Source organism: Pipistrellus hanaki, assembly GCF_964339955.1.
Source record: "Pipistrellus hanaki genome assembly, chromosome: 4".
Lineage (NCBI taxonomy): Eukaryota > Metazoa > Chordata > Mammalia > Chiroptera > Vespertilionidae > Pipistrellus > Pipistrellus hanaki.
In genome coordinates, this window is record NC_140506.1 from 61039333 (window position 1) to 61064644 (window position 25312).

The window sequence follows — 25312 nt, forward strand, 5'->3', positions numbered from 1 at the left end:
AGTCCCATCAACCACATAAGATGTCATGTTTGTTTAAACACATTCAGGGCCTAGAGACTGCTTACAGCGCTGTCACTCAGCCTAATGGTCCCACACGCAGAATGTGGATGTGAGAGCAAGCTTGGTGAACTCGTGTTTACAGTCAGAATTAGCCTTCACAAAAGTTGAGGAAAACCCAGTACTGCTTATGAGTGGGGCAACCTCGGGACATGTGAGCACCACTGGAAGGGCCCCTGTCCTTGTCCCCTGTGGCCCTCTATGTGGCAGGCAAGACAGGAGAATGGCTGCCATTTCTTGAGAGCTGTACCAGAAGTTATCTTAAATAATGTAATTTAAATCTCTCAAAAAAAATTTTTTTAATGAGGAAGTTGGGGTTCAGAAAGTTTAAGTAATTTTCCTCAATTTAAAAGTGATAATTATTAACTTCAAAATCAGACTCTGCTTCCTCCTTCTGTTCGTAAATGACCCTTAAGAAATTCTCAAAAGGGCATGTAATGCCTGTATCTCCAAGGTAATGCCTGTTCCTCCTCCACATCGGCCACCCCAGATACAAATCCCAAACCTTGGGCTCCCCAGTCCCAAAGCTGACAGGCTGGTCAGTCTCTGCCATGTGTGAACCAGGAAGTGATGCGCTCTGGAAGGTCAGTCTGCCTTTCTGGAGTGGCCACTTTAGAAGCACGTGCAGAGAGTCAGAGGAGTCCCTGGGACTAGACTAAGCCTGGGCATCCGAGGCCCTGGGGCCCCTGAGACACAGAGCACCCAGCTTCTTGTCTTTCCAGCTCTGGGTTCGAGGCCCCCATGAGGCCCAGGGAATTCGTGCATCCAGTGTTTGAGACAACCCCATATCCTGCTAGCAAACTCCCATTTTACTTGATTCAGTCTTGACTATGTGTCACGTTAGTTTGTTCTCAAGTTGTACCCCTTGTCTAGAAGGCCCAGTGCCTCTGCCCCATGATTCACCAATGCTGCATGCAAACTGCCGTTTACCACCACACCTTCTAGAAGGTCTTCCAGGTGACCCAGCTGAACGTTGCCTCATGGAGCTCCACCTGAGCCAGACGGAAGGCTCGTACAGTATATTGTCATTTGTCAAAGAACTGGGGCTCTTCCACTTCCTATCTCACCTCTCTGTGGACCAATATGCGCATCCCCCTCAAACGGCACTTACCCAGTCCTTTGTGGAGATGAGTATTTAAAGTCACCACACCCGGAGTAGCTTCCAGAGCTCCATCCTGGGTGTGGGCTTTCCAGGGAACATCATCTGTGGAAGCATGGGTGCCAACCACTGAGTCACCCTTCTCCTTCAGACTCGTTTGCTGGGGCTTGGGTCACCTGTCCACTTCTTGGTTAAGGGAAGGGCAAGCCATCTTACTGCCTGGGTCCCTCAGCGTCATAACAAAGGAAACACTGGTTCTCCAGGAGGAAGACAGGATGCTGTTGTCAAAAAAAGAAGCAAGGAAAATGTGGCCTTGGATATCAGCTATTACCTGAGGTTTTTATGTATATCAGTTGTTATTTTTACCGGTGTCCTTATTATACCAAAGCCAGTTGCTTTGTTCCCTCTTCGTGTATCCAACAGGCTGCTTTTAAAATTGGAATTCTTATCTTCAAATAAAGTTCTTTATATTCATTTTAAAATAATTCAACCTGCATTAGAAATGTACAGCATGGGCTGCAGTGGCCCTCCAGGGCCTACCCTGTCCTTCAGCAATGAGCCAGGTCCCAAGAGGCTTACGGGTAACCATCGTGCATGTCTCTCGGCTTTCGCTCATTTGGCTTCATAGTTCCTCATTTAGAGAAAAGGCTTCAAATTCTTGGTTCCTCCCCCTTCTTGGACAACTCCTAACAGTGTCCCATCGAAGAAGGTGATTATTAAATGTGTTTTGAGGACTCTGAAGACTCTTAGAGGGATTCTCCTCCTCAAAACCCCAAATGAGAAACAATGGTGTTGTTTTCAGCTTTAAGAGGTTTCTTCCCAGAATGCCACCCTTTCCCAGGCCCGGTGGCTGTGAAGAAAGGCAGGTGGATGTGGCCTGCGGATGCTGTCCTTCTGGCCCCTCTGGTTTCTCCCCAGTTCCTTGCACAGAGGTCGGGTGAGAGTATCCATGAATGAGGAACTTCAGATGAGGCTGCAGCCCCTTCCCACTCTTGTCCGCCCACCGCAAAGATCCCAAACTTCTTTAAAGCAACATTTTAATTTTCGTCTCCAATTTCTTTGAATAAAACTTGAAATTCTGACGCCTTATTTATTTAAAAAATCAATTTTAACTTCTTCCCACACAGCCCAGATGTTCCTTCACTTTTCCTGTTTCGATTTCCTCTTGACGTAAGTGATGAATGACAGACATGAGGGCCCTGGAGGCGTCATCACGACAGCCTTCTGCTCTTTGGAAGGTCCTGACCTGCAGACTCTGACTCTTCCTCCAGAGCGGCTCTGCCTCCTCTAGACCCTGGTGAGCGGCATCTGAACTGGGGAAGTGTGCATGTCTGCCAAATCAGGCACCCCCTGTCAGCCTGCATATGCTGGCACATCACAGAGACGGTGAATAGCCAAGGTAAAAATAAACCTAGAATAAATGGCATTTGAAGGACTTGAAACGGATTAATTTAGATGTTATTTGAAAATGAGTAGGTTGGCCTTCTTTTTTCTAAATTTCTTAGTTGGGATTTGGGGATTTTTTTTTTTTTTTTAATAATAGAGCCAAAGACTCAAATTCTATTCCTTTAATTTCTTACTTCAAATTGGTGTAGAGTAATAAAGGCTCAGCTTGTCTCCAATGGCTTTCCTTCGTGGAGAGCACGCCCCCAATTCCGGAAGGACACTCAGGTTCCTGGGTACACGAGGGCGTGTCCTACCCTCCCACTGCCCACTGCCCACTGCCCACTGCAGGGAGAGGGAGAGGCAGATATTAAACACCATTCAAAAAAAATTAAAGAGGAGTCCTGGTCCTTAAACTACCTCTAGGAGACATCATATTACAATTTTTTGGTGTTTCCTAGGAAACCAGTTCATGTAAAATCCTATTCTTAATCTTCTGCTCTTTGCAAAATTATTTGAACCGTATCTCCTGCAAGGTTGCTTCACAGGCAATTTGAACACCATTAAAAACACTTAATCTGCACTTCGCTGCACCCAGGAAGAAGACGATACACCTTTGTTAGAAGCTTGAACGCTTCCGATTGTATTTGCTGAAAACAGATAAGATTACATCACTATTTCTGAAGCATCTGTGAAATCAAATATTGTTGTCTTTTCCCCTCCAAATCATGAGTCTGCTCCTCACCCCCACCCCTCCCAAAGGACTCAAGTTGCATTAAAAATATCTCCTAATGTCTCCTAAAATAGTTTTAGGAAATTCTTATCAGCACTTACTAGTACACAACGGAGCATCATTGAAGAGAAAAGTAAATCCGCCTCCAGTACGCGTCTATATCCCCCCGCCCCCCCCCATTTCCAACTCTCTCTCCATGTACCTGCTTGGTCTCCAGAGCTCATGTGCTTTGTGTCCTCCCAAGTCAGAATCCCCCTACCGCCAACTCTTCTCTCTGGGGTCATCTCTATCTTACATCCCACTACCATTTCATGTTCAGTTGTTATTGTGGTTTTGCAAACGATTGGGGGAGGGATCTCATGAAGGTCAGGGCTTTAGAGTACTGGAAGGTTTGTTTATTTTTAACACTTGCAGTTTCAGCTACTTCCTCACATGCGCAAGCCCTTTGGAAAACAGGACGAGCATCTCCGCCGCGCTGCCGGGGGCGGCACATATGGAGCATCTGCGGGGTGGGCGCGCACTGCCGTCTGTGCTGTTGGAAGAGTGTCGCTGAGGGATTAGTCTTCCTCCTATCCCTTGTGTCATTAATCACTTAGCTTCCTACAGGGCTGGCTGTCTCTCGGTTTCTGACAGGCTCTCCTTATCATGTTACAAAGAGCATCCCCCATCCCGCCTCACATACATGACACCAGATGATGAACAGCGCTGGCTGTAGGGTCACCCCAGCGTGCCGCCTGGATCCGCCCAGCACTAGCTCAGAGCGTGTGGGAAAGTTCCTTAACGTCTCTGTGCTTCAGTTGCTTATCTGTCCAATGGGAATAACCAAGGGGAGGATTCTTGAGAAGATTAAATGAGCAAATGCCAAGGAAGCACACACCCAATGCCTGGCACCTGGGGAGTGGGTGAGCAATGCTGCAGTTACTGGGCGGCTACGGCAGCCTCTACTGTCTTATGTTTGATGACAACGTAGTTTAGCAAATGCTTTAGTGTGAACTTACAATTTACCCGGCTCAGTGTAGACTGGCCTTAGAAAGGGAAAGAAGACACATCCTGCCCTGGATGTGCCTGCGGTCTAATGGAGAGGCAGATCTTCCCACTCCAGTGCAGGTGAGAACCTCTAAGGACTGGCTGTTTTGGGGGAGGATGGAAGGAGAGCACAGCTGGCCTGGGAGCTCAGGGAAGGCTTGGTGAGCAAGGCGCATGAGCACTGGTGGAGGACATCTTATTTTTGTAAAGTATGTACAGAGGCATATACGTACACATGCACTGTGTAATGAGATTTATATGCTCCTATGCGTACAGAATGTGGAGACTGCTGACTTTCTGCAGTATCCATTCCCTCCTCCCCTTTTATAATTTTTTTTGATTGATTTTAGAGAAAAAGCGAGAGTTAGAGAGAGAGAGAGAGAGAGAGAGAGAGAGTAACATCATCAATGATAAGAGAGAATCATTGATCAGCTGCCTCTTGCACACCCCCTACTGGGGATCAAAGCCACAATCCAGGCATGTGCCCTGAGAGGAATCAAACCACAACCTCCTGGTTCATAGATCCACGCTCAACCACGGAGCCACACTGGCAGGGCCAACTATGCCATCCCCTCCCACTCCTGAGCTTTATAGAGCATGAGCCACTGAGGTGTACATTTCCCAGCCTCCCTTGCTACCTGCTATGGCCTGGGATTAACTCTTAAAAATGACTGGGTATGTTCCGCTCACTCTCTGTTTTACTCTTCTTTTTGACTGAGTAATTGGCACACTTGGAAAAACTGCTTGTGTTCCTCAGATGGAAGCCATTGAGGACGGCAGACCTGTCCTGCCAACCCTAGGTCATGTGCTTTGGGGTTATTACATGAGATTGAAATACATTTCTATCGTATTTTCAGTTGCCCCCCCCCTTTTTTTTTTTTTTTGTATTTTCTGAAGTTAGGTCTAATACCTCATAGGTTATGGTATCATGTAATGAATTAGGAATCGGGTCACCTGCTTCTTGCCCCTAGACCTGCCATGAACTAGACTAGAGGAATGTTCTTGTGCAGCCCCTCGTGTCTTGATTTATTCTTCTCCAAAAGGAAGGAGTTGAACTAGATCTCTTAGCACCATGAGACATATAATAATGACTGTCACTTATATTTTTTGGTTTAATGCTTTACAGTTGCAACAAAGTAAACGTCACAAACTTGGAAGAAACATCACGCACTCCTGGGACTGGAGACAGGGAGAGGCTTGGGACTAAGGGGGTGGTCCTCCTTCCAGGCCAACTGTGCCTGAGACTGGAAATGCTCTGGGCCGGACAGGGCAGTCCCACAGGTGTGCTGTAGACAATGGCCAGGAGTGTATTGGCTCAAAAAGGAAGTCACCAAGGCAGACAGGCAAGCCAAGGGTACGGGGCATCATGTGCTAGTGCCTTGAGGATATGGACAAAGGCAGTGTGTGAACTTACAGCTGTGTTCCTTGCAGTGCATTCTCAGCCCATTCTGCAGGCCAGAGAGTCCTGCCCAGAGGCAACGGTTCGGGCCAACTAGACAGGAGTCCTAGGTAGCAGGAGAGGTCAAATTCACAGAGGGCATGACCTGTTCTGCCCAGACTAGCCATCTGGGAATGGAGGAGGAGGGTAGTACCGGAGTGTTAGAGCCACCGGGCCTCCCTGCAGGCATTGTGGGGCTGAGATGGCCACACCAGAGCGAAGAGCCAGAACTCTATCGGGTCAAGCAGGGCTTTTGTTTAACCAGGTCCCACGGACTGCCTTTGGTGGCAGATAAAAATATCTGGGGGAAAGAGAAAGAGACATTTTCATTATCAGCAGGATGGGGACTCAGAGTCATTTATTTATCTTGAAGATGTAGCGAACTGGTATCTCTTTTTGAATGCCAAGTTGGGATTTTGAGTTTTGCAAGTGCCAGTCAACACTCACTTTGTGCGACTTGTACCCGCTGCTGAGTCTATTTTGCAGACAGGGAAAATGAAGTGCCAGGAGTTGAAATGACTGTCCTACAAGTAGCAAGGCCAGCTCGGATAGAACCCAATTCGCAAGGTGACAAGCTTTCTTTTACACTACTTTCCCTCCTATTTTATTGAATTTATTGGGGTGACACTAGTTAACAAAATTATATAGGTTGCAGGCAACAAGTCTACAAGACATCATTAATGCACTGTATCAAGTCTTCTTCCATCGCTATTAATCCCCTCTATACCCTCTTCCACCCTCCCCTTCCCCAGTAATCATCACACCGATGTCCATGCCCATGAGGTTTTTCTTGCTTTTTTTTTTTTTTCTTCTTTTTTTTGCTCAATCTCTCTACCATCACCCCAACCTCACGAGAAGCAAAAAAATGCAAGTTACCAAATTAGCGATGACTTTCTTGAAAAGCCTCTTTGTGGGACTGGTCTTGGGGCACCTCACTCTCATGTCACCAACCCCCTCTCCCCCCAGCCCTGTTCCTCCCCTCCTCCTTTCCCTGTCTGGCTCAGGCCCTGCTGCTCTGGCCAGGTAATTAGAGAGGATCTTTTTGGGTCGCTCTTTCCTGAGCACGAAACAAGCCCTTTGGTTTTGAGAAAGCTCAACAGATTAAGTGACAAGGAAGAGTTTTTGATCTTGCCATTACAGTCACCTAATTAAAATGAGATGCAGATGCTCCAACACCTAGTAATTTTCACCTCACTTACTTTGGCTCCAATTACAGCCCTTCCCTACTGACTTGCACTGTTTAAATTACAAAGTCAGAAGGAAATATGACTTTTTACCTGTTTCTATTCATACATATAAGTCTAACACATTATCTTTTCTTCCCCCAGCAAGTAATGTGATCACAGGACTTCTCTTCAGCCCGGAAATAGAGGGGGCGGGGGTAGGGGGGTGGGCGTTTCTCTTTAATTCTCTTATAAAATTAAACACTAATAAGTATTCAAATCACCCAACACCTCTACCAAACTTCAACAATTTTTTCATAAAAAGAAAAATGTATTCTTTCTCCAGAAATGGAAGAGCCGGTCTTTAGAACAACTATAACATTTGGCCTTGTCCTGAAATGCACGCTTTGGTATAGCGACCTTCCTTTTCAAAGTTAAGAGGTTAATTCTTCCTGTCTCTCTTCTCAGGAAAGATCTGATAAACTCATCCATTCTCGTGTGAAAGTGACTAATGATACCTTAAAAACAGAAAAGAAAAAAAAAGTTGATCGGTTACAGTTAATTGTTTCAAAGGTTATTACCTTTATTGAGTACATAAGTAACTTCCATTTTCCCAAAGATAGTAGAACTAAGCCTATGTCTTTACTAAAAAAAACACATAGTTGTGTACTGAAAAAAGCAACCAACGGAACAAAAAGAGAAAGTGGGGCTCGAAGAAGAAGGGCTGTGTTTCCCGCCTTCTGAGTGAAATCTGGCTGACGTTAACTGTCCTGACAGCAAGTGGAAGATGCTGGTTCTTCCGAGTGCTGGGCGCTCTGTATAGTGACCTGTCAGCCCACACTGCTCCCTGGGCAGGAGGGAGGCCAGGAGCCCAAGCTACAGATGGCCCTGCCTCTCCTGCACCTCACGCCCTCAACACCAAATAGCTTATTAACTCCAGGAGAGCCAGTCTGAGGAAGTAGCGACAGGGAAGACAGGCAGTTGTGTGGACTAGGAAGATAGGTACCCACATGCAGACGATGACTATTTTCTGTCTTCAGACAATCATCCCACTTTTGACATCAGGGATGAAGTCAAATTGTGTGGTACCCACAGTGTCATCATGGCTAATGGGGCTAACAAAGACAACGGTGTTATGTTTTTACCTCTTCCTTTCACACTTACTTCACCTGGGCAAATTCTTTGCCCTCCTTATTCTTCTCTGTCCCCCATGAATCCTGGGTTCTCTTCCATTTCTCTTGTGATCTGTGGCTTGAGTGGGATAAAGGAGTGATAAAAGCCAGGCCTTTTGCCCTCTTTCTTCCTCTGAGGCGGTGGGTGCCAGGGCCCCTGAGGCAGCCGCAGGGTGGGTGTGCCTCCAGGAGGAGGCCAGGCACTTGGCTTCAGCTCTCTCTGCTCCTGCTTTGTTGACAGTCCCCACTAACACGGCCGGCATCAGGGCTTTGCAGACACAGGAAGGAAGAGATGTGTTCTTTAATGATGGAAAAATATTAGAGCACAATGCCCTTAAAATAGAACGTGTGTGCCTAGTCTTTTATTTTGGGGACTTTATTGTTGTAACCACCTCCCCTGGGAAATGTGGGGGGAGGCCCTTCCCCGCTGGGGGAGCAGAGTAATTGTGTAACCCGAGGTATCCCCGAGAGAGCCTGCGGGATGATATCAACACACAGGGTTTTGAAACATGGCTACATTTTCATACTGATCAGTGCTCCCATAGATCACTCCTCTCCAAACTTCAGTTTCTGTAGAATGAGGGTCATCTTCTATATGCTGCCCACTTCACTAGACAGCTCATATGAGGATCTACCAAAGCAATGGGCAAGGCTGTGCCTACAAACTGAAACCCCACTCACGTTGATTGCCGTTGTTATTGAGAGTGGCAAGCCCTGCGCCTCATGGGTGTACACTTTTCATTTTTTATGAAATAAACCTTAGCCCTGTGGTCAAGATTTATGCTTCTGTGTTGACACGGACTAGGTGTGCAAAATGGTCAGCATTCACCCCAGAGACCTGACACTGGAAGATCAGCTCCCTTTCTCACCACCCTGTGCCATGGAAGGGCAGCTGTCACGAAGAGCTGGCGAAAAAGAGAGCCTTGGGCTCTCAGACAGACTTTCCTTCCACTTCCTCATCCTAGCAAACCCCGGGGAATCTTGCCAGCCTTTCTTTCATGTGGGCTTCCTGGCATTTGATATTGGGTCCAATGTCTCCTTCGTCTGCCTTATTTTTTTCTTCTTCCTGAAAATCACCCATGAAAAATGCTTCTGATTTCATGGTTCCCTACTTCTTCCCTTCATTAGCACCACTTTATTTGGACCATTATTGCAACCCGTTAGCACGGCTGATGACTTGCTCTGGAGATGATGTTAATGATCCTCAAGGGAGTCTTCATCTGAAGGTGATTAGGAAGAATAAAAACGTTGCTAGGCACCTCCGTTGGCATTGGTGGGCTGTAAGGGACCCGTGTCCAGGCCCCCCTGCAAAGATCTTGGTTCCCCTAACACTGTGGTTTAGGACAGTTCACATTTGATCAGAATGTACTGAGGTGGAACACGCGTTTTATAGGGAAAGGGGTGAAAGGGGGTGAAAGTGGGTTCTGAACACTGTGACGTTTTGGGTATGAGGCACCCAGGGGAGAAAGGCTCCTGAAAGCATTTTTTTTTGTGTGTGTGCACATGTGTGTGTGTGCAGAGATGTTTGTAGAGGGAGATGGGGGACTCCCCGCTACTCAGCTGCCTCTCTTAATTTGCTCCAATTTCGTTTCCATTTGCTAGAGGGACATCTGCACATTTTTCTGCCCAGCCAACATTTAATGCACATCAGTTCAGCCCTAACCCTCTGCTGAGGTCATCCCCCCTCCACCCCCAGGCATCCCAGGGGGTTAGAGCTAAGGAGACACAATACTCTAAATGGAATATTGAAGATCCCCATCTGTCTGGCAGTCCCAATCGATACATGTGAGCCCTTCCTTTCCAGTCCTGTATACACGACACGTCACCACCTGGTTGGAAGACAAGCCTGAGATGTGGGTTTCTAAGGGTTACTGAGTCTAAGCGCCCAGCTGTCACAGTGCTCAGCCAAGACAGGGATTATGCTCTTAATCATGTTATTCTGTTACTAACGGGTTCTTTTAAATTCCCCTCACCCCTTGCCCCTCAAGCAATAGCACCAGAGTCTGAAACTGTAGGTGCCTTTCTGACACTTTTACCTCACTCGCTGAACAACTGTTTTTGAAAGAGCTTTTGTTCAGGCAGTCAAACCCAGGCACCATGATTCTGGGGGATCTGGTTTGGACCAGTTTGTGTTTACGAACAGAGCGCTGAAGGAAAGCAAACAGGTCTGGTCCCATGAAACACCTCACCCGTTGGTTGCATTGGATGGGACAGCTACTCCTTAAAGCCAATAGTTAAAAAAAACATCCTGCAGAAATCACCGGCCCTGCAACAAGCAAGCAAGCAAGCACACACAATGAAAAAGCTGGGTTGTCTGAGGCACTTCAGCCTGAGCAGGATATCCCCGGGGACCCAACTAACACACAGGCTGCACCTGTTCAGCCTCCGTCACCTCTTCCCCAGACAGAACAAAGCTGACTGCAGCAGAAGCCACCCTACCACGTATCAGGTTGCACGTCAGGGACTGTCTGCTTCCAGCCAGTGTGATCTGAGCTCCAGCCCACCCTCCCCTCGGCCCAGAGGAAGGAATTTGGGATGCCTGAAAGGGGGAGGTGGTGAGGCGGGTAGGAAGGGCTTCCTGTGAGAAAGGATGAATGAGAGTGAGATGGAGAAGCTGTCTGGGCTGAGGGAGTCTCAGCTTCCCAGCTCGTACTGCTCAAAGGATGTGAATGAATGGGGTGGGTGTGGGAGAGGAATAAGAGACAGATGGATAGTCTTCAGAAGAGCTGTTCTACCACCAGCTTTAGGATTGTGGGCACATCCCTTCCCTCAGAGGACCTCAGCTTCCTCATGTTTTATTTATTTTCATTGACTTCAGAGAGGAAGGGAGAAAGAGAAACATCAATGATAAGAATCATTGATCAGCTGCCTCCTGCACACCTTCTACTGGGGATCGAGCTGGCTACACAGGCATGTGTCCTGGCCTGGAACCGAACCATGACCTCCTGGTTTATAGGTTGATGCTCAACCACTGGGCCACACAGGCAGCTTCCTCATTTTTTTTTTTTTTTTTTTTTTTAAAGAATGGATGAGAGTAACTGTTGATCATTCTCTTTTACATTTGGGTGTAAGTAGATAGGACAAACCTGTCAGTTTTAGGGACAAGATCTTTCTGGCAAAAGGGGATAACCACAGAGCTGTTTCCTAAAGAATCTTATGTTGGATGGGGAGTTTTCACTTGTGTCCTCCAAATAGCTTGGCATGCTGTTGGCACGTCACTCAGCAGCCTGCAGCCTCTCCGGGGACAATCCACTTTTCACATTGCTGCCAGGTAGCTTTCTAAAGCACAAACACATGTGTTTGCTGCTTCATATACTCCAGACAGTGCCCATCAGTCAAAATCCTAGCACAGGGTAACCAGGCCCCTCCTGGTCTTGGCACCGACCCGCTTTCCCAGCCTTGCCCCTGCTCAAAGCAAGCACAGCACTCTGGGTGCTTTTGCTTCTACCTGGGCTAGCTGTCCAGAGGACTCCTTCTGTCAGAACCAGCTCACCTGCAGCCTCATGGCCCAAACTTCTGGGCCATTTCCTCCCGAAGGTAATCACAGGGGCACCTCCGCCTGTCCTTATAAAGAGGAAGATGGAACCGTATCCTAGCCAATATTGTGCCTGACAGTGCCTGGCCCAATGGGTGGGATTTCAGAAAGTCAATTAAAAATGACTTATCAAAGGTAACTAAATTACTACAGGTATGAACTGAGGCTCAAACCCAGAGCTTTTCACACCCAAACTGACCTAAAACATTAAAAAAAATGAGTTCAGAAAGTCAAAAGTAAACTAGTGTAGCTGAGGCCTTATTTAAATAACTTTAAAAACTATCCCAGAGGTGAACACCTGACCTGGGCATTTCATAATGCTATTTTGCAAAGTAAAAATTAGGTGCTGCATCCCAGTTTACCCCCAGCAGTGTCTTCTGGGTTAAAGGAGATAAATGCCAACAAGGAGTGAAATCCAGCACCTTCTACCTTATTAATATGTAAAAAGGCTGAAGTCACATCTGTGCAAGGATCTATTTTTAGTGGACGGTTCATACTAAAATCCTAGCTTTGATCTCTTAAACTATCAAGCCTACCATAAATGTTTGATGATGAACAAGCCCATAAAAAGAAAATGCATAAAATGAATAGGAGGAGTTGGTGCGTGCTCTGCTTTTTAATTACCGGTGGCTTCTGTGCAGTCCTGCTCCAGGCTGGGCGCAGGCAGAGAAAACACATCAACAACAATTTTTTTTCTGGAAGGGGGAAGGGTACGGGTATTGCAAACACATGGGTCTAACTACACTGTTATTCATGCCTTGGAAGCCAAACACAGCTGAAGGAAAGAATGAACTGCTCCCCCAAAAGTGTGACATTTAAAAAGGGGGAAAAATTAAGAGATAAATAAAAGCATTCAGGACACAGAGGATAATGAACAGTCTTGTTTTATTACTTTTAAGTAATAAAGAGCCTTTTTGCTTGCTATTTTGTGTCCCCCCCTCCCCTTTTTTTCTTTTCTTTTTTACAACATACATTAAGTTGTGAATCAGATGTTAAGGGATGTGGAGATGGAAGGAAAGTTGATGACACCACAATATTTTTACAACTTTACAACAAATAGAAATCTGAGTTTGTTGCATCTACCAGTGTCTAGCAAGGGTGGAAAGCAAAGGCACACTCAGGTTTATGGACCCTCCCCCCCACACGGGGTGGGGGAAAAAAGAAAAGGCGGAAAAACACTCAAATGCAGAAGACCAGCTTAATACACGTAGGCATTCTAGGGTCAACACTGCACGTGATGAGTTGTGGGGAGTAGGGCTGTGGGTTGGGATTTTGACACAGGTCTTCATAACACAGCCGAGGCAAGGACGTCCACACATGGGGATGAGATGGTGGGCACGGCCCCATCAATACTCTTGGGAGTGAGCTTGGGGAAGAAGGGAGCAGGGTAACACACACCCATCGCTTTCCTAAACTTCGCATCTCTAAAGAAAATCCAAGGGGTAAACCAGCATCTTGGTTACTATCTAAAAAACACTTCATGGTTTCAGGGCAGAGTTTACAAAATGTGAACACTGACCTCAGTTAACAAAACAAAAGTATAAGGACACAAAACCAACAAGGCTTACCCCAAACAACAGAGAAACAGGAAGAGGTGTCTGGGACAAAAGGTTGTGCGGGCAACCTTACCACACACCTAGGTCTCTTTCTGTTTATGGAGGCATCAGGTTTTTCCTGCCAACTAGAAATTGCCCCAAATTTAGAAAGCTTTCCTTTAAAGACCAAACTAACCCTGGATCAAACTGGAAATAAAAGGACAAAGAGACCACCAAATATGTTTAACTGTTTTAAAAAAACAACCAGAAATGCTCACGGTTTACAGTATGTTGACAAGTCTTTTGTCCATGGTCAACAAAAGTCCCTTCGGTGCGCTTGCGCAAATGAAAACCAAGGGGAACAACACCCACCCACCCCCTACAAACCATAACAACAAAAAAGAAACTTAAATTTTTTAAAAAAAATCTTTTGCCCCAGTCAAGGTTTTTGCAGCATCCATTGTAGTTGGCCTTGTACTTGGGAGTTACTCATTAATCATAGCAGGAACCAGCCTGCCTGCCTCTATTTCCGCGTCATTTCTTTGTGTGCATCGCCTGCACGCACGGAGCACACGGCTTGGCGACTCCTCCCAGATGCCTGCCCCACCGCACACGGCGTGCTCTCCAGCCAGTGGACTTGGCAGAAGTAAGGACTGGGACTTTAGTCCGTTTTCTGCTGGCAAATGAGGGTATTACCACGTTGAAATGATCTGAGAATCTAAGGGAAGCAGGGAGCTCTAGAGGGAGAGAAGGGATTTGCCACCCACAACACTAGGGTCCATGTTTAATCAACATGGCCAAAGGGTGATCGGAGTTGGCACGACTAGAGGGTGTTGTGCGCCCAGCTTTCCCAGGCTGTGAGATTCTAAGCATCACCACTGCATTCTTCTTCTATCTGCTGGACAGCTAAATCCTCCAGGGGACTGGAGTGGGGCGAGGTAAGGGTGAAATAAATATCCGTATTTCAGAAGGAGGGAAAAGTTTATCATAAGTGACAGTTTTTACAAGTGTACAGAACTCAGGGTGTAAGGCACACATTTACATGTGGAAAACAGGCTATTCACAGATGTCACCCCACGAAAAACCTGTGTGACCAAACCATTAATTTATGCAAGGTAGCAGCCAGCGTAGTGATTAGTTCACACCGTTGGTGGATTTTGTTTGCGGTCTCACATGCAAGGCGGAATGAGATGGCGTATCACAAGCTGGTGCCTTCGCAAGAGAGTAGGAACCACTGACCAAAGCCACACTGGCAGCAATGAGGCCTGGCTGTGCCATTCCAGATGTTCCTCTCCCGGTTGCTTTAGAAGTCAGGATCTGGAAGGACTTTTACACCAATTACTTTTTTTTTTTTTTTTCATGTTATATAGCACAGAGATCTCACCAGCAAGTTAACTGGTAGATTTAAATAAATACTCCCCTTCTGAACGTTCTCCTTAAGCTAGAGATCAGACAGTCCAAACACAAAGCTCAGATTCCAGCTCCAACTTATTTACTCAGTGAATTTATTGTAAAAATAAAGAAACTCAATTATTCCAGTTAATGGATTTCACGTTAAATAGTGTCACGTCAAGGGGGCTTTCTGAAGAGCTGTCCGTATAGGGTGCTGTGTGGAGGAGTCCATTCCTTAAGGAAAAAACAAAGGGTGAACAATAAATAAAGTTACTTGCGTTAACGGTCACGTTATTTCATTAAAAGAGAGAGAGGAGCAGAACTCTATGACATAGTAGCCCAACGTGGCATTAACCTGCTTAGAACAGAAAGCTGTAACACTGGTGGGCATTTCACAGTATCTGCGCATAGTAAACTTCTGCCATGGTTAAGAGTCCGAGTTAGAATTATCAATGAATTCCTTTGTCTTTTTAAGTTGCATGACTTAAAAAAAAAATCTATTTGTATTTTGCAAGTTGGGACGCTAAGCCTATGTAGGCAGAGCCCCGTGCAGTCACGGACAAAATCCTGCAATTGCTGTCCACCTCTGTGTGACTGTGTGAGTGTCTCTGTGTGTGTGTGAGTGTGTGTGTCCGTGCGCGTCTCTTTCTCTCTGTGTCCGTGTGTGCACATGTGCACACGTGTGGGCATGGGTGGGTATGTGCTTTTGGCTCATGTTTGTGATGATCATTTAAGTCTTTTCGTGAGAACGACCTGTAGCGGGGAGTTGGGTTGGGGGAAGAGGGAAGGAAGAGAATGGAGGTGAGTCCCGCGTCGCAAACCTTCACCAAACCGCGTGGGCCACTTGGTGAGTGAGTCCTCCCCCCCCCCCCCCCCCCGAGTCCCGGAGGCCCAGCGTCCGGGCTCTGCGGGCCCCCTTGGTCTGGTTGGTTGCGCTCAGGCCGCGGACACCGCACGCCTCGCCTTTCCTGCCGGCTCCACAGACACCTGACCATCCCCCCTGGGATTATGTACACGCGTCGTTGGGCTTCATGGATGTGGAAAGGGGGGCGAAGGAAGGTTTGGGGGGTACGTCCGGCTTTAGTGACGGGGTGCGCTTCAGCCCCGACCTGGTCAGCGAGCTGTAGGCGTTCAGGCTGGGCTGCCTGGACACAGTCCCCGCCGGGCCCACCGCCGCCTGCGCGCCGTGCGCCGCCTGGATGGAGTCCACCCGCTGCGGGGCGGGGGGCGGGTTGTCCCCCCGGCCGAAGCTCGGGTTCCTGGAGAGGTGCGAGGAGTTGGAGGAGTTAGTATTGTTTCTTTTGAGGGTGGCGGCCTGGTGGCTCCTGGTGAGCGAGTTCGTGGGGTAGCTCCTCTTATAGTCAAGCCCGTAGGAGGAGGAGTGGTGCATCTCCAGCCGCTTGCCCAGGGGGGCGCCCCCGGGGGGCCCCAGGGAGGCCTCCCGCTGGGGGACCTTGGGGGGCAGGCTGTCCAGGTTCTCCACTAGGTTCACCCCATGGCTGTGGTTGGGGCTTTTGCTGCCGAGGTGGTCCTTGATGGTCTTGTACTCCAGGGTGGCCGCCGGGTCCTCCAGGGCCATCTGGGCCACCTCGCTCACGGTGGGCTGGTCCACGTACTCGTGCTGGTAGGCCTGCTGCGCGATGGGCAGCACCACCACGCTGGGGATGTGGCTGGGGGAGGCGCGCAGGGGCAGGTCCGTGGGGATCACGGGCGAGCCCAGGGGGGGCATGTCCTTGGTGCAGGCGTTGATGAGGTTCTGGTTCCTCTCCCACTCGCGGCTGCCGCGGCCCGGCCTGCGCTTCTGCTGCAGCGTGGGCGTGGACTCGGGCGTGGGCAGCGCCGCCAGGTCCAGGTGGTGCTGGTCCGCCTTGATGAGCATCTTGGCCGTGGTGCCGCCGCCGGGCGCGGCCAGCTTGCCGTTGTGCATGAGCGGCGTGAGGATGGCCTCGGGGGGCTTGGGCTCCTTGGCCTGGGGGTCCCCGAAGAGGCCGCTGAGCTTGGTGACGCTGCTCATGGAGCCCCGGCGTGAGGGGCCGAGCTCCTCCTTGCGCTGCGCCGCGGAGCCGTCCTTGCGCCGGTGGTCGCACACGCAGTAGACCACGATGCCCGAGAACACGGCGCCCATGACGAAGGCCAGGATGACCGCGATGGCCAGGAGGGTGACGGGGACGAGCTGGTCCTGGCCCTTGAGGTAACTCTCGCGAATCACTCCTGCAACAGACATAGCACGTGGGGTTAAGAAAGGCAAGGACATAGGCTTCGGTGTGGCAGTCACCCTGCTAATGAATCACGGGAATAAGTGACAGTAGCACTTCAGCACAACTCCTCTTCCAGGCGCAGCTTGTCAAACATGAACTAATTAATCCTTCCCCAAGGCCTCCCAGCCCCCACCCCACCCGGTGAAGTACGTAAATAGACTTTCTTTGTTGCCTTCTTTGTGTTCTGAAAAAGGCTTCTCCCTCTCAAGGACTCCCTCTTTCCCCCCATGGAAGATGGCAGTTTTGTCATTTCCAAAATTCAGCCCTTTTCCCCTCTTCATCTTTTCTCAGTCTTCCCCTCGTAGAAGTGGGATAAGCGAGCTATTCTGAGTCAGGGGAAGAGGCAGCCATTCCACCCAGGTAAAGGCACAAACTGCACAAAACTTCAGTCTTTTCTGATGACTTCCTGGTGGGCACGAGGGCCTCTATCTGGAGAGAAGCTACAGATATTGGTCTTTCAAGCAACTGGAGGAAAGTGTGTCGTTTGCAGCGAAAGAAAATAGCTAAAGCTCACAGATGACAAAGGTGTGCTGATTTTGCATCATCCCTTCAAACAACAGAAATCCCCACACACACCCACATTCAGGTAGATATGCTGAATATCTGAAGTAAGCTCTTCCCTTTTTTGAACTAAAAGGATGGTTAGAAAAGGAGGGACCATTTGGGGCCCCCGAAGTGGGTTTGGGAAGTGTCACGTCTTACTACGATGGCCGGAGTTTGTGGTGAAATTCTTCAGTAGAGCGAATCTCTTCCATTTAATAAAAATTACGTCACCACACCCGTCAGTAACCTTACACTACATTAACCAGGAGTCTGTGTTTCTGCAGAAAGTTGCTGTCCCTGTTCCTGCTTAATCAGCCAACAAGCTGAGCAACTCTATAATCAAATGCAAACACTGAAGCTCTTATTATTTAATGCCAAGAGAATACACATCACCATCGTCAGATCTTAAGTGCTTGATGCGGTCGCTAAAAAATAAAACCTCAAATACTTCAATTCCTGCCTCTGGAGAGTGAAAGAACACGAATAATACATTACAGGCGCCGCTCCATCGCTTGCTCCGGCTGAGGAAATGTAAACATTGTTCCTATTATGGAAACTGATAGTAAGACCGAACTTGTACCTCTCCTGGTCCCAGGAGACACATTTTTCATCTACTAACTCAACTCTTTCTGGAATATGTTTAATGTATTTTCCTGGCAGATATCAGTGGCACAGAATTAGAATGAAACGAAATAAAAATCTCCACTGTTTCCCAAACCCACAGCATGCAACCGTTACATTTCTGCTGAAATGCTCTGTTATGTCACAGCTGGGACGGTGAAGAAACGCAGCTTTGTCTTGGGGCTTTCCTGGTAAAATATTTTGATGAGTGGAGTGATGGTTTTAAAACTCAGGAAACTTTAGCCTGAGATGATATATTCTCTTTTCGTCCTAAATTGTCCTCCTCCCCTCAATTTTGACATCACAGCTGGTTGCTATGGAAAGGATGGTCCAGGGACAAAGGATTGGGACTTCAGGTGGGGAATACATAGAAGCAGCAAATATCTCTTGCAAAAGATTCTGTGATTAAACAAATGTCCCTGGTAACAAGGGGGGGTGGGGGAAGGGGAGCAATTCACCCCAGGTAAAGTGTATGTAAGATGGTAAGACACTGAATAATTTCCAAATGTGACACTTTTCAAATAATTCTAGATTTAGCTTCCTGAACTTTTAAGTGGTAGAAACAGAGAAGCAAAAAGCCAGCAGGAAATCCTGCTATTCCTCACACCTTTCATGTTATGGAACTCCCCGAACAGTGGCGTGTCTCTGTGTTCACATATGTTTTAATACCCAGTCACCCAAGGATCTGTGCTAATGTAAGTTTCTTCCTTAAATGTGCATTTCCTTCCTGTAATGCTAAAACAGCACTGCTTTTCTTTCCATTTTGATTGTGCGTAGTGTTCTATGGATCATCATTTCTAACCACCTATATATAATGATACAAAAATGTAAGCTGTGAATAAAATGGACTTAAGTTTCCTCACTGACTTGGTGATCTCAGTGGGGCTAGACCACTGATGGGGGCACCAGGTAGTTTTTTCATAGCAAAGGGTATTTTACGAATCCCTTTCAGGCAAGCATATCTGTGGGGGCTGTGTCTTGCCAATAAAGGCATACTCATAATTGGTAGCTATCGACAGTCGCCTTTGGAATGAATATTGCGATTTGAATGGCCCTCTATCAGCTGACGAGGAGCATGAAAAGAATAAGGCTAGAGCAGTCCACCTTTTTCATCCATTGACTAATTGGGAATACTGCATAAGTTTTCAAGTGTGCTATTGCTTCTTTACTTTCAGCTCCCATTCTTCCTTTCCTATCTGAAGGTCCACATCTATCTTAGACTCGTGGAAACCACTTGCTCTTTCACTGGGCAAAACTTTTTTGAGTGAATGACCTTGGGTTCAGGTTTTTGGTTGTTAACAAATCAAGCAGGGTCTGACCTTCGAGAAAAATGATGTGTCACACAGTTCCCCCTTGTCGCATTTTGTTATGTAAATAGTGCCCTTAAAAACCTTTTCTGTCTCTCTTCAGCTTTGGTGTCTACCCCGAAGCAGGTGGCTTCCCTCATCTGTTTGTGCAAATTCAGAAACTCCACGCCAAAGTTAGAAACAGCCAGAGATTTAAGTTGAAAGTGCAGTCAAGAAGTTAAAAGTTATTTTTGGAAAATGCCTTCTAAACGTGAAACTTTTTGCCTGTATCATGAAAAGGGGCAAAGGGGCGTTCGTGGAAATGATTAAATCATCTGTGCCATTGGAATCTTAGGCCTATGCTTACTGCTGGGTGACCTCTAATGTGTGGCTTAACGTCTCAGGACATCAGTTTTTTTCCTCTGTAATGTGGGGGTAGCACACCTAATTTTAATGCCTTAGTGTAGGGGTGTCGAACTCAATCAGAGAAGGGGCCAAAATCTAAAATCCAGCCTAAATCGTGGGCCGAATGGTTTACTGAACAGTCATAAACTGACAATGTCATAAACTGACAGTGGAGTGCAGTGATGACAGCGCGGTGCGGGCCACATTGCAAGGCCTGGCGGGCTGGATTTGGCCCGCGGGCCTTGTGTTTGACACATGTGCCTTAGTGGGTTGTTGCAAGAATCAAATGAAATAGTAAGAAAGAGCTTAGATGCTATAGTTTATTGGGGAAGTCTAGACGTCTAAAACTCAAGTCACCAACAGCTCAAGACCAGTAGTCCCAGGCTGCTCCGTTTGGCTTTATTTGCTATGGCTCTCCTGGGGGTTAGGGGCCAGGCATGTTCCTCCAGGCCCACACCTTGTGCTGCCTAAATGTTGCCAAAGGATGACATTTTGAGACAACATATAATAACACTGCTTGTTGGTGCTGAATTTTGAACTAAGTAAAACAACAAAAGTGGGCAAAGTTCAGCAAAATAGTGATTACAGTTAGATTCCCGGAGGACAGGGACTGAATTTTATATGGATGTTCCACCCTCACCATTCCCAGAGCTCTTAGGCACATAATAAAGGATTATTTAATAAATGAGTTTGCAGTGCATTGTAGAGACATTTTGAATTGGATTTCTAAACTTGGTGGGTCATCTTTGGAGTGATGATAACCTTGCTTCCGGAGTCACAAAAATGTATCTCCAATTATGTGACAGAAAATAATCACACTAGCATCCATTAGACAAAAGAAATCTAGAAAGCTGCTCAGTATTTGTTCAAAATAATGAAACTATTTTAAAAACTAAAAGAAAATTCATCCTGGGATAATTACAAGAGATGAGGATAAATGGGTTATTTGTAACAACCGAGTGTTCAGATAGCACTGAATAATTCACAACAAATGCATCTGGGCATCGGTCACGGGTTAGTCCTGGGGAAGTGGCAGGACCTTTGTGTGGTGGGTGGTAGACTCCCTCCCCATCGAGGGACCCATCGGAGCTGGCTTCTTTACCAGCCCCTGGGTTTTCTATGCTCACCAATTGAAAATGGGACATTAGTAATGAAAACATTTTCTGAAAAATCCTTTGCATTGATTCATTAACCACAGCTATTTCTCACCAGTCATGAAGTGCTAAATGGTTTATTCTTTCCACCTTCCTACTGCAGGAAGCAAGGCACACAATGACTTAGAGATTTCTCTGAAATCACGCCTAAATTGGCAGAACTGAGAAAGAATAGAATCTCCACTGTTGTGTGTTTTTTTTCCTGAGGTGAGAAAGTTTTGAGATGCTGGAAGAAGGTCTCAGAGGAGCAGTTAAAGGGTTTTAGAGGTTGACGTGATGAAAAGATTATGAACAACCCCACCCTCCAGGCCCTGCAATATGTAATTCAAAACAAGAACAATTATAAGCTATAAAATAAGAGGAAGTCGAACACAGTTTTGATTTTTTCCCCTATGATGACCATGTCAACGAATTTTGAAATTTCAAACACCAGGTTCTTTAAGAATGGCTCCGGCAGCCTTGCTTGCAGGTTCTCTACACCTTCTCTCCTCGCCTGCTCGGGGAGCACAGCACCAGGCTCTGAACAGTAACCTGGGGGAAGTTGCGCTCCTCACTAGGGGCGGATTGTGATGTTCTTGGTGCCTATCCTGTCACTCCCCTGGTATAATCAGCTCTCCAAGCATCTTTGGAACTGTCTCCAGCAAACATTTGCTGAGCACGGACTAAGGCACTGTGCTAGGTGCAGGGGGGAAAAGGTGAAGGAGACACAACCCTGTGATCCAGGAGGGGAGAAGGAGGCAGGCGCTCACACAGGAACTACATCCAAAGTGTGCAAGTATCATGAGGTACATCGCTTCTACTTCAACATGGGCAAAGGCTTTATGTAGGAGGTGGCACTCGAGCTAAGTCTTAAGAATGCATAGGATGTCATCCTGGCGGGGTGGCTCAGTTGGGTGGAGTGTCGTCCCATACATCAAGAGTTGTGGGTTCCATTCCTGGTTAGGGCACACACCTAGGTTGCAGGTTTCAATCCCCAGTCCGGCACATACGAGAGACAACTGATACTTGTTTCTCTCTCTCCTCTCACTCTTCTCTCTCTCTCTCTTTCTCTCCCTTCCTCTCTCTCTAAGATCAATGAACATATCCTCAGGTGAGAATTAAAAAAAAAAAAAAAAGAATGCATAGGATGTCAGCTGAAGAGAGAGCAATAAGGAGGGAAAAGAGGAATTCTGTGCTCATTAATGGTGAAAGGTCTCATTCTCTTCTGGTCTCCTCTGCCCTTGGTGCCCAGAACTGTGCTGGGCTGAGACTCCTGGGCTTTCACACAGGCTGCTCTCTGTCTGGAATATCCTTGCTCACCTTCTCTAAATCCCTCTGATTCGGTCAGCTCTTCCTCCAAGTGTCCTGAACTCTTCACTTCTCAATCCTAAAATCATCGCTCTGTGCTACTTGCTCTATGTTTGTTTTTCTCACCCGGGCTGCTGTAGGAGTGAGAGGTTTACCACTGAGTCTCAGGCATAAAGTGCCCAGTAAATATCTGTTAAATAAGTAGTTTAAGTGAATGAGTATTTGTGGAGGGAAAATAAGAGTGAGAGCCGAACACCATTTGGAAGCAGGCTGTGAAAGCCTTGAGTGACTAAAAAAGATATTTAGAAGGCATGCCAGTTTTGGAAGAAAAATTCTTGGTTAATTTGCCTGCAATTTCAAGGGTCTCTTTTCCAGGTTGAATCCATTATTGAAAAACTGGCTTCAGAGCATCAATACCTTTGCATTAAAGCACAGCTAGTCTACTTGAATCTATTACTACTATTTTAAAAACTAAAATGGTCTTCAACTATACTTATCCCTTGCATACTACAGAAATAGGTCTAAATGTTATCTGTCCTTTAAAAAAATGAAGCAAAACAAACGAACAAAAAAACTCCACATAAAATCAATTGCATCTACTAAGTTTCCAGAGAAGAGCCTAAACTGGCTTGGCTCAGTGGGTAGAGCGTCGGTCTGCGGACTGAAAGGTCCCAGGTTTGATTCCAGTCAAGGGCATGTACATTGGTTGCGGGTACATCCCTGGTGGGGGTTGTGCAGGAGGCAGCTGGTCGATGTTTCTCTCTCATCGATGTTTCTAGCTCTCTATTCCTCTCCCTTCCTCTCTGTAAAAAAAAATCAATGAAATATATTTAAAAAAATATATACCAGAGAAGAGCCCGCCCATCTGTCCCCAATTACCTGGCTAAGTATATGAGACCTAGGCAGCCAGTACCTCGAAATAGTTAAGTGCATACGTTCCCCTCAGTGTTCACAGGACGGCCTGATTCAGAGCTGCTGTGATATGATGGATGTGTCTGTCTCCATAGTGAAGTGATTAATAGGCATCTGTGCAAATCGGAGCTGGTAGCCACAAAGACAACAAAGCCCCTCTGTGTCCTTTAGAGAAATCTGCAGAGGCAGAGAGGAGGATGGACATTTCCTCCACTGCGAGCCAGAGCGGGGTTCCGTGTTGGGTCTGCGAGCTCAGAAAGATGGCAAAACACCAAGAAAAGCCCTGGGGCGGGATCCCCTAAAAATAGCCTCTGGATTCTGCTTTATAGTAAGACAAACCTACAATTTCCTTGAAATCCTCCTAACAACTTGGTTGAATGGACTCTAACAACCCAGATTTTCTTGTTTGAAAAATCTTATTGCATCCAAATGCCAGGCTTACAGTCCTGCAAGGCAGTATGAATGAACTAACCGTGGGCCAAGCATCATGGCCGCTAACCACAGAGGGCCTGCTGTAATCCCCATTAAGGAGAGAAGAAAATAGATACGGGGGGGGGGGGGGGGGGGCGGGAAACCTTAACTGGAGACAGCTCAGCCTCTCAGCCACACCCGCCGATGGTGATGGCCACACGGAAAGCGCAGTGGGAGCTCTCTGTGGTTATCTGGTCAGGAAGCAGCCTCCTTCTTGTCTTACGGGATAATGGGAACCAGATGGCTTAGGAATAAACCGAAACGCCAGCGGCCATGGAAATGGGCTCAGAGTGTCATAACTCAAACTTTCCTCTTCCCTTTATTTTTGATATTTCCCCCCTCTGTGCCAACAGGAGGCTGAAGATTAGATGCTGGGCGGGGTCACGGTCTTCAAGATGATCCAGTTAATGACTGACCATGCCAATGTAAAAGCAGCTCTCTGGCTGCTTACTAACCTCAGCTCAGAAGCTATTTTTACGATAATTTACATACTGCAGCAGTGCTTACTGTGTGGTTGACTGCAAATGGACCCGCTTCCAGTTCTATCACCTTTGAAACGGATGCATTTTGTTGTTGTTGGGAGGCCATCACAGGAAGAATGAGCATGAAATTCATCTGACTTTATATTTTTTTTTTTTAGGAGAGAAACAGCTTCATTTTCCACTCTGCCAGAGGAGCGCTCAGTTCATTGTTCCTCCTCTACTGATGGGCATGCTACCCCTAGAGCTGGGGCTGAGGCTGGACAGGGAGCCATGATAAGTTAACTTTAAAAGCCAGGTCCTGGGATGTTGGTCTGCGGTTACATGTGTTGGAATTGTCACTGTCTTTGTAAAGGTAATGGCTATTTCAGATGGGCAGCGTTTTAGTAATATTTGTATGGTTTGTTTCCCTCCTTTTAGAGGTTTTCTTTCTAATAACACTGAAAACCCAACATCGAAGTCATTTCTGAAACCAGACAAAGCATTTCTGATGTCCAGCTTCCTGGTCCCGTCTTTTTCCTTTGCTCTCTTACTCAGCATCAAAGCTACGAAATGGGGCAGAGGATTTCCTTAAAAAAATTGTGAAATTCAGGTGATTCCTTGTATAATTTTCAGGCTTTCTTCTTCTTTTTTCTTTTTACAAAGCAAGAATAAAATAAATATGAAGAAATAGGTCTGTTTGAAAACTAAAACGGACAGATTAAACTTGCTAGAGATATAGTTCTCAGGTCATAGATGAGGCTGGGTGTTAATGGTTTAGAACATAAACTCTGAGGTCATAAAGACCTGGGTTTAAATCTTGGCTCTATAACTAACTAGCTGCATGACCTTGGGTAAGTTACGAGATCTCTCCAAGTCCCAGTAGTGTTGGTTATGAGATAAGTGTTATTGGAAGGATTAAATAGATTAAGTAAATGAATGCATATAAAGCACTTGTTGTTTGCAGGACATGTGTTAATGCTCAATTAATAATATAAGGGAAGTGTTTCTAGAATTTGTGACAAGTTAACTTGCCTTTGAGAGGGTCCAAGATAGACTATTTTAATGCAACACTTTGGGAGGGTCTGTGTTAGCCAAGAGTGGAAAGTAAGGATTTAAAATTTCAACAAAATCTTGGAGAGTGACTATAAATAAGAAAGATAGTCATAGCAACTGGGAAATTATTCTAAACCAGTGCTACTCAGCATTAGCATCACCTGTAACTTGCTAGAACACAATTCCCTAAGTCCTACCCAGCGGTAGAAGCTCTGGGGTTGGGGTTCAGAAATTTGTGTTTTAATAAGGCCTCCAGGTGACTCTTAATGTTCACAAAAGCTTGAGGAACACTGACATGAATAGTTTACCAGAAAATGCATCTACATCT

At 46.7% G+C, this 25312-nt stretch overlaps 1 protein-coding gene across 3 annotated transcripts in view; it reads right to left on the minus strand.

Annotated features, from left to right (window-relative positions):
• Window positions 1-14629: 14629 nt before the first annotated feature.
• SEMA6A (semaphorin 6A) overlaps window positions 14630-25312 on the minus strand; it is a 125130-nt gene continuing 114447 nt past the window's right edge. For all 3 annotated transcript variants that reach the window (XM_084882817.1, XM_084882816.1, XM_084882815.1), the window contains one exon: window positions 14630-16744. In XM_084882817.1, the coding sequence (XP_084738943.1) occupies window positions 15540-16744 (1205 nt within the window). In that variant the 3' untranslated portion in view covers window positions 14630-15539. The remainder of the gene's footprint in view (window positions 16745-25312) is intronic.